The sequence below is a fragment of the Triticum dicoccoides genome, chromosome 5B, assembly GCF_002162155.2.
Source record: "Triticum dicoccoides isolate Atlit2015 ecotype Zavitan chromosome 5B, WEW_v2.0, whole genome shotgun sequence".
NCBI lineage: Eukaryota > Viridiplantae > Streptophyta > Magnoliopsida > Poales > Poaceae > Triticum > Triticum dicoccoides.
In genome coordinates this window covers 432,552,268-432,564,852 of record NC_041389.1, presented here as the reverse complement: position 1 = coordinate 432,564,852, position 12,585 = coordinate 432,552,268, and the positions used below count along the sequence as shown (strand labels likewise).

Genomic DNA, 12,585 nt, shown 5'->3' with positions numbered 1-12,585 from the left:
AGAAAATGATGAAGAGATTGTTGAGGGGCTCTTCGAGCTAAAGCTCGAAGGATAAGGAAAGTGAGGAAAATAAGAAGCCCAAATATAATCTCCCTCGCACTGCTGAGGTTTTGCCGTGTGAATGGCCTTGTGATGAGTTCTTGAAGGAAGCCGGGATTCATGATGATTTTTATCATTTGGCGGAGAATGCAGGCTTCACCGACTTCCTCCACGACCACCACGAACAGTATCTCCTACTCACTAATATTTTCGTGCAAAATTTTACTTTTATTCTAGGAAATCACCACCTTCAGTGGAGTTTCATTTATATGATGAGGTTAAGGAGATGTCATTATATGATTTTTGTCGGGTCTGCAAGATACCCTTTGAGGGCAGCATAGAGGAACCACACCGTAATGATGTGGAGGGGTTTATTGATATGATTGCTGTAGGGGAAACGAGGAAATTTTCAGGTGCAAGAATTACTAGCATACATTTTCCTATTTTACGTTACTTTGCAATATTTGCTAGTAGATGTTTAATTGGTCGCGGGAACAGTGGAAAATCTTAGTGCACCTGATATTGTTATTTTGCGCCATGCTTTGTTTCGTGATACAACTTTCAGTTTAGGTTCTGTCATTGCTAAGCGATTAAGAGTGAACCGTACAAAGGGCCCCATCTTCGGTGGCATCTTTGCTTCGCGCCTTGCTGCACACTTTAATATACCTATTAGGCATTATGAGAAAGAAGAAAAGTTGTTGCCCTCTGTTTTTCTAGATTATAAGAGTATGGTAGCACATGATTTTATTGTTAAAAATAAGAAGAAACTGCTTAAGTATAATTTGATATTTGATAAAAATTATTGTGAGATTATTACCTTGCCTGTGCCCTCTTTGTTTAACATATTTTCAGGCAAGTACCTCATTTTGCCGGAGTACATTCATGCATACTTGAGCGCGACACCTGCTCCAGAGGATGAGTCGGAGCCACAACTTGACCCTTATCGACAGTCTGTTTATCAGTGGGATCCGGAGGAGATTGCTAACCAATGGCACCCTGAGGACCCACCTCAGCACACCAGAGAGGGTCACTTTGATCCGTGGGCATAGAACAACTTAGGCCAAAAGCCTAAGCTTGGGGGAGTATGTATTTCTCACCGACATTACATTCATGTTCACACACTCATTCTAGTTGTCGGTGCTCATACCTTTTCATTGTACTATCCATGCTAGTTTATTTTCTTTTCTAAGCCTTCTTCTTGTGTGTTTGAAAAACCTTAAGAAAAACCAAAAAAAATAGCTAGTCTACGTCCCATGCTTGTAGTAGTAATTAAAAGAAAACCCAAAAAGATTTTTCGTTCTTCTTTTGCTTGTTGGGAACTTTCCCGTGTAAATAGTTTTATTTCTTTTCTTTTCTTTGGGGGTCGAGAGGAGAAGACCATGATAAAAATGTTGAGTGGCTCTCATATGCATTATTGTTGATTTAACCAAGAGCCCATATTACCTTGTCTTCTCCTTTGAATTAAATGCTTGCAGATTCCAGCTTAGTCCAATGCATGTGCACTATTATTATTATCCACACCGCTCGGTCGTGCGAGTGAAAGGCAATAATGACGATATATGATGAAATGATTGAGATGAGAGAAGCTGGTATGAACTAGACCTATCTTGTTTTTGTAAATATGATTAGTTCATCGTTCCTGATTCAGCCTATTATGAATGAAACATGTTTGCAATGACAATTAGAGATTATAGTTGCTCATGCCATGCTTAATTAGCTAGGAGTTTATAATGGTTTGCCTTGTGTGCCAACATGCTATTAAAATGGTTGTGATATGGTATGATAGGGTGGTATCCTCCTTTGAACGATTCGAGTGGCTTGACTTGGCACATGTTCACGCATGTAGTTGAAACAAAATCAACATAGCCTCCACGATATTTATGTTCATGGTGATTTATATCCTACTCATGCTTGCACTCATTGTTGATTAATCTTAATGCATGTTCATGACTGTTGTCGCTCTCTAGTTGGTCGCTTTCCAGTCTCTTTCTAGCCTTCACTTGTACTAAGCGGGAATATTGCTTGTGCATCCACTTCCATAAACCCCAAAGTTATTCCATATGAGTCCACCATACCTTCCAATATGCGGTATTTACCTGTCGTTCCAAGAAAATTTGTATGTGCCAAACTCTAAACCTTCAAATGAAATTTTGTTTTGTATGCTCGAACAGCTCATGTATCAACTAGGGTTGTCTATATCTTCCATGCTAGGTGGGTTATTCTCACGAGGAGTGGACTCCGCTCCTCACTCACGAGAAAATGGCCGGTAACCGGGATGCCTAGTCCCATGCTCAAATCAAAAATAATTGCAAACAAAACTCCCCTAGGATTGTTGTTAGTTGGAGGCACCCGTTGTTTCGGGCAAGCCATGGATTGATGCTTGTTGGTGGTGGGGGAGTATAAACTTTACCATTCTGTTTGGGAACCGCCTATAATGTGTGTAGCATGGAAGATATCAAGATCTCTTGGTTGTTATGTTGACAATGAAAGTATGTCACCCAAAATATTATTTATCTCTGTTTCAAAACTCGAGCTCTGGCACCTCTACAAATCCTTGCTTCCCTCTGTGAAGGGCCTATCTATTTACTTTTATGTTGAGTCATCATCCTCTTATTAAATATCACTAGTTGGAGAGCACCGCTGTCATTTGCATGCATTACTATTAATTTATATTGAGTATGACTATGACTGGATCTCTTTTACCATGAATTACAATGTCTAGTCAGTCCTTGATCTTCAGAGGTGCTCTGCATTTATGTTTTGCGGTCTTAGAAAGGGCTAGCGAGATACCATCTTGTTATATCATATTATGATTATTTTAAGAAAGTGTTGTCATCCGAGATTTATTATTATTGCTCGCTAGTTGATTATGCCATTGATACGAGTAAACATGAGACTTAAATGTTATTGTGAATGTGGTTAGTTCATAATCTTTGTTGAAAACTTGAATGCTGGCTTTACATATTTGCAACAACAAGAGCAAACAGAGTTTGTAAAAGTTTTTCTTTATCACTTTCAGTTTGTCAACTGAATTGCTTGAGGACAAGCAAAGGTTTAAGCTTGGGGGAGTTGATACGTCTCCATCGTATCTACTTTTCCAAACACTTTTTCCCTTGTTTTGGACTCTAACTTGCATGATTTGAATGGAACTAACCCGGACTGGCGCTGTTTTCAGCAGAATTACCATGGTGTTATTTTTGTGCAGAAATAAAAGTTCTCGGAATGACCTGAAACTTCACGGAGAATATTTTTGGAATTAATAAAAAATATTGGCGAAAGCATCAAGACTAGGGGGCCCACACCCTGTCCACGAGGGTGGGGTGCGCCTGCCCCCCCTGGGTGCGCCCCCTGTCTCGTGGGCCCCTGAGGCTCCATCGACCTCAACTCCAACTCCATATATTCACATTCGGGGAGAAAAAAATCAGAGAGAAGGATTCATCGCGTTTTACGATACGGAGCCTCCGCCAAGCCCTAATCTCTCTCAGGAGGGCTGGTCTAGAGTCCGTTCGGTGCTCCAGAGAGGGGAATCCGTCACCGTCGTCATCATCAACCATCCTCCATCACCAATTTCTGTTCGGCGCTCCGGAGAGGGGAATCTGTCGCCGTCGTCATCATCGACCATCCTCCATCACCAATTTCATGATGCTCACCGCCATGCGTGAGTAATTCCATCGTAGGCTTGCTGGACAATGATGGGTTGGATGAGATTTGCCATGTAATTGAGTTAGTTTTGTTAGGGTTTGATCCCTAGTATCCATTATGTTCTAAGATTGATGTTGCTATGACTTTGCTTTGCTTAATGCTTGTCACTAGGGCCCGAGTGCCATGATTTCAGATCTGAACCTATTATGTTTTCATGAATATATGTGAGTTCTTGATCCTATCTTGCAAGTCAATAGTCACCTACTATGTGTTATGATCCGGCAACCCCGAAGTGACAATAATCGGGACCACTCCGGGTGATTACCGTAGTTTGAGGAGTTCATGTATTCACTAAGTGTTAATGCTTTGGTCCGGTACTCTATTAAAAGGAGGCCTTAATATCCCTTAGTTTCCAAAAGGACCCCACTACCACGGGAGGGTAGGACAAAATATGTCATGCAAATTCTGTTCCATAAGCACGTATGACTATATTCGGAATACATGCCTACATTGCATTGATGAACTGGAGCTAGTTCTGTGTCACCCTATGTTATAACTATTGCATGAGGAATCGCATCTGACATAATTATCCATCATTGATCCAATGCCTACGAGCTTTTCACGTATTGATCTTTGTTTAGTTACTTTATCGTTGCCACTGTTACAATTACTACAAAACTGCTAATGTTACTTTTGCCACTGTTACCATTACTTCCATACTACTTTGCTACTAAATACTTTGCTGCAGATATTAAGTCTTTCAGGTGTGGTTGAATTAACAACTCAACTGCTAATACTTGAGAATATTCTTTGGCTCCCCTTGTGTCGAATCAATAAATTTGGGTTGAATACTCTACCCTCGAAAACTGTTGCGATCCCATATACTTGTGGGTTATCAAGACTATTTTTTTGGCGCCGTTGCCGGGGAGCATAGCTCTATTCTTTGAGTCAACTGGAATTTATATCTACTGATCACTATGAGGAACTTGAAAGACGAGAAAACCAAGATTTGTCCCTCAACTACGAGGGGAGGTAAGGAACTGCCATCTAGCTCTGCACTTGATTCTCCTTCTGTTTGGAGTAAACTTGCGACCCCTAAACCTGCTTCTGCTATTAATTATGGTATGTCGCATGTTATTGATGATGCCACTTCTGCTATGTGTGATGCTTATGATGAAACTATTTCTGTGCTTGATAATACTGTGCCATTAGGTGAATTTCTTGATGAACAACTTGCTAGGGCTAGAGAGAATGAAATTATTGAAACTGATAATACTGATGAAAGTGATGATGAAGATTCTCCCCCTAGATATGAATTTCCTGTTATGCTTGAGGGTTATGTTATGGATGAAGAAACTGCTAGAGATTTTCTTGCTTGCAATGATAGATATGATCTTAAGAAATTATTAGCTAAGCTGAAAGAAAAATTTCTGAATGCTAGAATGAAATATGACCCTGCTTTCGCTACTTCACCTATTTGTATTACTGCTAAGGATTATGATTTCTCTGTCGATCCTGAGATAATTACTTTGGTTGAATCTGATCCTTTTTATGGCTATGAATCGTAACTATTTGGAGATTTGTTTCTGGACCAGAAGGAACCCAATGGGCCTGAGCTGCACCTGGGGGTGCCCCAAGGGGGGCACAACCCACTAGGGCGCGCCAGGCCCCCCTGGCACGCCCAGGTGGCGCCTCGGTGGCCTCCCGCACCCCCTCTTTGCATTATAAATTCCCAAATATTCTGAAACTCTTCGGGGTAGCCCTAGATCAGAAGTTCCGCCGTCGCAAGGCCTCTGTATCCGTGAAAACCAATCTAGACCCTGTTCCGGCACCCTGACGGAGGGGGAAATCATCTACGGTGGCCATCTTCATCATCTCGGTGGCCACCACGATGAGGAGGGAGTAGTCCACCCTCGGGGCTGAGGGTTTGTACCATTAGCTATGTGTTTGATCTCTCTCTCTCTCGTGATCTATATCATGGTCTTTGTTAATATAGTCGGATCATGTGATGTTTCTCCCCTCTATACTCTTGTTATGATGAATTGAATCTTTACCCTTCAAAGTTTTGTCTTGTCGGATTGAATATTCAGAGATGAGAACACATGATATATGTCTTGCAATATGAATACTTGAGGTGACAATGAGGTATCTTATTGATTCACTTGATATGTGTTATGGCATTCAACTCGCGGATTCCCGCGGTGATATTGGGGTAATCTTGCATAGGGGTTGATGCACGTTTTTCTCCGACGGAAACTTTGGGGTCTATTTATAGTTCTTTGTGTGGATTGAGTATTATGAATATGAATTTGCTTTGGTATTATTCTAGTACAAACTCTAGCATAGATCGAACGGAAAAAATATCTTTGTGTTATTTTCGTACGAACTCTTGAATAGATCGAACGGAAAGAACAACTTTGAGGTGGTTTCGTGACCTACAAACAATTCCTATCTTTTGTTCTCCGCTAATAGGAACTCGGGAGTGATTCTTTATTGCACTTTGAGGGATAATCATGTGATCCAACTATGTTAGCATTGTTGAGAGGTTGCACTAGCGAAAGTACGGACCCTAGGCCTCATTTTTAAGCGTTGCAACACCGTTTTTGTGCCCGTTTACTATTTGTTACCTTGATGTTTTTATTTATTCAGATTATAATAATATATTTCTACCATCCATATTACAACTTTATCACAATCTCTTCGCCGAACTAGTGCACCTATACAATTTGTCATTGTATTGGGTGTGTTGGGGACATAAGAGATTTCTTGTATTTGGTTGCAGGGTCGTTTGAGAGAGACCCTCTTCATCCTACACCTCTCACGGAGTGATAAACCTTAGGTCATACACTTGAGGGAAAATTGCTACTGTCCTACAAAACTCTGCGCTTGGAGGCCCAACATGTGTCTACAAGAATAAAGTTGCATAGTAGACATCAGCAGCTGATTCCGTCGCCAGCCACTGGATCGGATGGAGGGGATCGGAAGTGGAGTGGATGGAGATGGGAGGGAAGTGGATTTCGGATTGACCGGTGTCTTGGGTTTTCCAGATGTGAGGACAATTGTGGGGTCGAGGTGGGTCTGGTTGACGTGGCGGACGCGCCTGGGCGCCCCATATTTGGGCTGGATATGAGGGGTGCTGGTCAGCCCGGGCGTTTGAGGCCCGTTTGAGGGGGTCGTCTGGGTCGAAAAATCGTGACCGGCCAGTGACCGGACGGGCCGCCCAGTCGTTTGAGACCGGTTTGGGGTGCCTAGCTATAGATGCTCTTACAACTTACAGGTACTGAGATTTCAGTCTGCACCCAACTTTGCTCCTCGTAATATTCAGGACATCCTCATTGACAACTTTTTTTTAAACGAAGGCAAAAGATTTGCCTCATCCATTAATTAAGCAGAAGAGAGTTGCTCGGTTAATTACTGGAAAATCAGGTAAAAACTATCACAAACCGCTGAGCGGCACACACTGGATAGCCCACACACTCTCTCCAACGAGGGCATCATCGAGACAGCACGCAGGCATCATCGTCATCACTTCTGTCCTTGTGGCCTCATCGCCAACCGTAAAACACCGAGCAAACGACTCCGACTTCGCCGTAGACGTCATCGACCCAACCCATACCAAGGCCATGTGGAGCCACATGAAGACCCATGTTAGAACTCAGCCGCCTACGGCAAGACAGCACGGCTCCAACTCTGTCGGAGAACTACGAAGAAGAAATAGGCAAGGTTGGCACCGTGAAGGATCACCGAACGGACCACCCGTCGCCCGTCATCGCACACCACCGGCCCCCGCCACAGCAGCTTCAACTTCACCGCGACAAACAACCGAGGTAATCCCACGGACACGCCGAAGAAGAGCCGACTACCTTAACCAACTCCATGTCTCCGACCCCGTTGACAACTTACACTTAGGGGGTGTTTTTTTCCAGGGACTTTTTTGTGTAGGGACTAGAAAAAGTCCCTCTTAGAGACTTTTTTACCAAACGGGAGGGACTTTTTAGGGACTAAACTAGGCATTTGGGACTAAATGAAGAAGACTCTCAAGGAGAGTCTTTTTTGGGACTTTTTGGGACTTTTTCAACAATGCCCCTCCATACATTCATTGGCCCGCCACCCCATGGTGTTGTTTGATTGTTATTTTTCTATATACTAGAGGCAACATGGTCATTTAATAACCTCTAGGAAGGGACAAAGGACTTTTTAGTCTCTAGAAACAAACAGGGAGGGACTTTTTAGGGACTAGGGACTTTTTAGTTGGGATTAAAAAAGTCTTAGGACTTATGAACCAAACAGGGCCTTACACGTAGACGACACGATATCCAAGACATCCTCGTTGACTCTAAGTGCCAGTGCTACATTATTAGATGATCAATGCGTTTACAGCGAGAGGTTTAAACAGAGTGCCTGATGGGGCTGCTAGTCAAATTAATTATGTCACAGCCGGCGTTAGCCCGCGAGTGCATCTGCCAAACCTAGAGAACGCACAAGTGTCAAAAATGTGGTGAGAGACCAATGGACCCTGACCTACCTCGCCATGTTTCTTAACCTTTTTTAGAATGCCACGTTTCTTAACCTAGAGAACGCACAAGTGTCAAAAATGTGGTGAGGGACCAATGGACCCTGACCTACCTCGCCATGTTTCTTAACCTTTTTTAGAATGTGGTGAGAGACCAATGTAGTAATCCTTTTTCCTTTGTTATACTGGCTTTGAAAATTCTGTTTCTTCACGTTACTGGCTTTGTTGTTTCCGTCTATTTGTGTCCAGTGTTACAATATGAATAGTACTTGAACTGCACAGCTGACCATGATTTGAACCAAATGCAACTTGTTTATCATCTGTGATAACCACTCTACTATTTTCTAGTACACCCACCTACTACTTGCCGTGTCCCGTGCATAATTAAAGCTGGTTATCCTCTTGAGGCCTTGACCAAAGAATACATGCCAATGATACAACTTGCCACCATGACGCAGCTTCGCGTCGATGCCACGTCAAAGGAGCTGAATCGTGTCGTGTCATGCGCACGTCGCCGACGCTATCTTGGGGCCGACGTGTCCTGTAATGAGCCGTCCAGCTGCGAGCCGGCGGTAGCCGACGTGGACCAGCCATGGGTTGCCGCGCCGCCAGCTGACCCCGACGTGGCAGCCATGCCGGGGACCGGGGCCGGCATGCCGTAGCCCCTCCCGTAGAGCCGCAGGAAGCCGAGCGCGTCGCCCCGGGGCTCCGGCGGCGGCACGCTGCCTTCCAGCACCCTCGCCACGGCAGCCATGCTGGGCCGCTGCGCGGGGTCCTCGTGCAGGCAGCACAGCGAGAGGCGCACGGCGCGCGCGACTTCGGCCCCGCTCACTCGCCCCTCCAACCTCCGGTCCACGAGGTCCAGGTATCTCCCCTGCTCGTGGAGCTCCAGCGCGACCATCGGGAAGTAATCGTCGTCGCCACCGCTGGTGCCGCCGCTCATCGTCGACGATGTCATCGTGCTGCTATGGCCGGACGGGGACGGAAAGGCCGAGTGGTCGCCGCTGCCGCCGACCGCGGCGCCGGTGTTGTTGGCCTGCTCCTGCTCGCCCCGGTTCTTCCTCCCGTGCACCAGCTCGAGCAGCACCATGCCGAAGCTGTACACGTCGGCGCGGTCCGAGATCGGCGCGTTGCTGAGCCACTCCGGCGCGAGGTATCCGCGTGTGCCGCGCATGGTGGTGAAGATCGCCGAGTGCTCCGGCGACATCAGCTTCGCGAGGCCAAAGTCCGAGACCTTCACCTGCCCGCCGTCCGCCAGCAAGATGTTCTCCGGCTTGACGTCGCAGTGCACGATCTTCTGGTCGCACCCGGTGTGCAAGTACGCGAGCCCGCGCGCCGCGCCGAGAGCCACCTCCATGCGTTCCCCCCACTCCAGCACCGGCGCTCCCGTCGCGCCGAACAGCGATCGGTCAAGCGAGCTGCGGTTCATGTACTCGTAGACGAGCAGCCGGCGCGAGCCCTCCGCGCAGAAGCCGCGGAGGCGGACGAGGTTGACGTGCCGGATGTTGCCGATGACGGCGATCTCCGTGCAGAACTCTCGCTTGGCCTGCATGCCAACGGCCTCCAGTCTCTTCACCGCGACGAGCCCCTCGCCGGCTGGAAGCTCCCCTTTGTACACGGAGCCGAACCCGCCGGAGCCCACCTTTGTTTCGAAGCCTGCGGTCATCGACCCGATCTCCTCGTAGCTATACCGCGCCGGCATGCCCGGTATGACGATGTCGTCGTCGTTGGGATCCTCGTCGTAGCTCGTGTCCCTCGACCGCGGATTTTGGAGGCCCAAATTCACATTCTTCGCCGCGGAGTTCTTGCCCTTACTTTTCTTCCCACTCTTCCTCTTCCTCCTCCACCACAATGAGTACCATGCCACCACGACGATGAGAAGAAACGCTGCAACGCACGGCAGTATGATGGGCAAAGAGCGGCTTGCCGTTGAAGAGCCGCGTTTGTTTTTCCCAGCTGTGGTCGCCGAATTGATCGTCTTGATGTACCCCAACGCCGGTGCAGCACGAGTGCTCCAATGGAGCGAACCGAGCTGGCTTCCTCCAATCAAGTAGCAAGTCGTGGAGGAGTTGTCGTGGAAGTAGCCAAGGCATGTGCAGTTCGCGGTGCAGAGGGCGCGGCACGCTGTGCGGTTGACGCCTGTCGTCGTTGGGGCGTCGTACCTGGTGGCGGAGTAGGCGATCTTCGGCTTGAGGGCGATGTAAGAAACGGAGGAGGAGCTGCTGTTGGTCCGGCACGAGTCCGGCGACGCGAGCGCGGAGCCGTCCCCCGGCGTGCACCCGCCGGACACTTTCACGGAGGCCGCGAAGAGCGGAGGGCACGTGCAGGTCGAGCTGTTGCCCGCCGCAGCGCAGAGCCCCAGGGACGGACACTGCAGCGGGAGCTCGCAGTCGGTGGCCGGCGCCACGAAGTCGCCGCCGAGGGGCGCCGAGGAGTTCACCAGCGCGTAGCTCGTGACGCGCAGCCGCCCGTCGTTCCCCAGCTTGAGCACGCGGAAATCAGCCGGCGCGAGGTCCACCTGGAACACCAGCGCGCCGTCGGCGGCGACCACGAACAGCCCCGACGAATTGAACGACATCGACGCGGCGGCGGCGTTGCGGTCCTTGAAGGAGCGGAGGTCGTTCGACAGCCGCCAGTACGTGGACCCCTGCCACGTCAACGCCACGTCCGACGCGGACACGGCGAGCCGGTAGTCCCCACGGGCAAAGTCACTGGGGCTCCTCCCCGACGTCAGGTACGCGCCGGCGCGCAGCTGCTGCCCCGGGAGCAGCGCGTCGGTGGCGTCGTCGAACGACTGCCACAGCGTCGCGTTCCGAGCGTCCAGCAGCTGCAGGTTCCCGTCGTCTCGCAGGCGGAGCGCTGCGACGGGCGCCCGCGGCGTCGTCGACCAGAGCACCGTCGAGCCATCTGCGTCCGTCACTGAGAGCCCGCGCGCGGAGAGCTGGACGCGGCCGGAGGACCCCGTCGGCGCGTCGCGGTTGGCGGACCAGACCGCCGTGCCGGTCGGCTCGTGCAGCACGGCGAGGTAGAAGCTGGCCAGCTGCTTGCCCGGGTTGTGCACGGCCGCCCTGAAGGCGCCGTTGTTGGACTCGAGGAAGGCGCCGCGGGTGTCGATGTACTCGTAGCCAGAGGCGGTGAAGTCTGGGTACACGAGCCCCGCCGCCAGGGGGCCCGCGTCCGCCGCGCGCGGTGAGAGGAGGAGGAGGAGCAGCAGGCACGCGGGGAGAGTGCGGGAGGGAGCGGCGGCATCCGCGGCCATGACGGGTGGGAACGCGCGGCAGGGGAGGAGGGGGAGCGAGCACGCGATCGGGGGCGTTGACCTGGGTGGAGCAGGCGGGAGGCTAGGTGGTGTGGGCAGGAAGAAGTGAAGCCGGCCGGCATCTGTTTTCGGTGCGGCGCGGGAATCCGGGTTCGGTTGCGGCGCGGCGTTTTGTTTTGTTTGCTCGCTGCTAGATTGAGAAGACGACCGGTAGAGAGAACTCGTCAAACAAAATCGGCTCAATCAGAGAGCATGCGTAGCCGTTGCTGCCGGTTGACTTTCTTCGCTTCAACATTCAATCAAGTGCATTGTTAGATCACAGTAGTACAGTAGTCTTTGGATTTGAGGTGGAAGTCAACCGATCCGATACACATTTCTCTCTCTCTCTCTCTCTCCCTCCCTCCCTCTCTCTCTCGGCCGACCTGATGCATCTCAGTGTGTGTTGGCAGGTGGGTGAAGTCGTGAAGAATGAAGAGTACCCATGTGGCATGTCTGGCATAATATATAAGACAATGTTAATGTAGCAAAAAATAAGTGAGTACAGTGTTTCTGGCTTTCTGCACCCATGTGGCATGTGCATCTGCTCCCGCGCATCAACGGTGTAAATTCAAAAAATTAGCAAACATATTAGCACCAAAATGCTTGAATTTCTACTACTCCGAATTTATTAGGTCTCCTAATGTGACGTCTGGATAATTAAGCTACAGTGATCCCCGCTAATGATGTCACGTCACCTGGTAAACTCGCGTTGATTCGAAACCGTTCCAAATTCAAATTCAAAATTAAAGGCAAACAACAAAAATTTTCAAAATGTCTAAACTAAAATGTGCAAATTGTGACAAATAATCCATAGAAAATATTGGTGGAGAAATCATCTTTTTATAATTTGTCTAAGTGCTCAAAAATAATTAATGCACTAAATAAATAAAACAGCAGCAAAAACAATAAATTAAATGCATTTTACAATTAATGTTAAACTATTTTATTAGGGTAACATAATTATTGTGGCGGTAGTATATTTGCTAATACCAATTTAGGTGTTAGTGGTAACTTTTGTAAAACTAAATTTAAAAAGAAACTAAAAGAAAACAGAAAAGGATGACTAAAAAGATAGACAAAACAAAAGCAAACA

General features: G+C 48.3%; 1 protein-coding gene across 1 annotated transcript; it reads right to left on the bottom strand.

Moving 5' to 3' along the window:
• Nucleotides 1-8,406: 8,406 nt before the first annotated feature.
• On the bottom strand, nucleotides 8,407-11,864 carry LOC119310063 (G-type lectin S-receptor-like serine/threonine-protein kinase At5g35370). The gene has a single exon (XM_037585915.1). It carries the CDS (start codon nucleotides 11,451-11,453, stop codon nucleotides 8,715-8,717), a length of 2,739 nt encoding a protein of 912 aa, XP_037441812.1. The 5' UTR covers nucleotides 11,454-11,864; the 3' UTR covers nucleotides 8,407-8,714.
• Nucleotides 11,865-12,585: the final 721 nt, after the last annotated feature.

Excerpts from the sequence above, each read along its gene's own strand:
- LOC119310063 (XM_037585915.1), bottom strand. The coding sequence starts at position 11,453 with ATGGCCGCGGATGCCGCCGCTCCCTCCCGCACTCTCCCCGCGTGCCTG.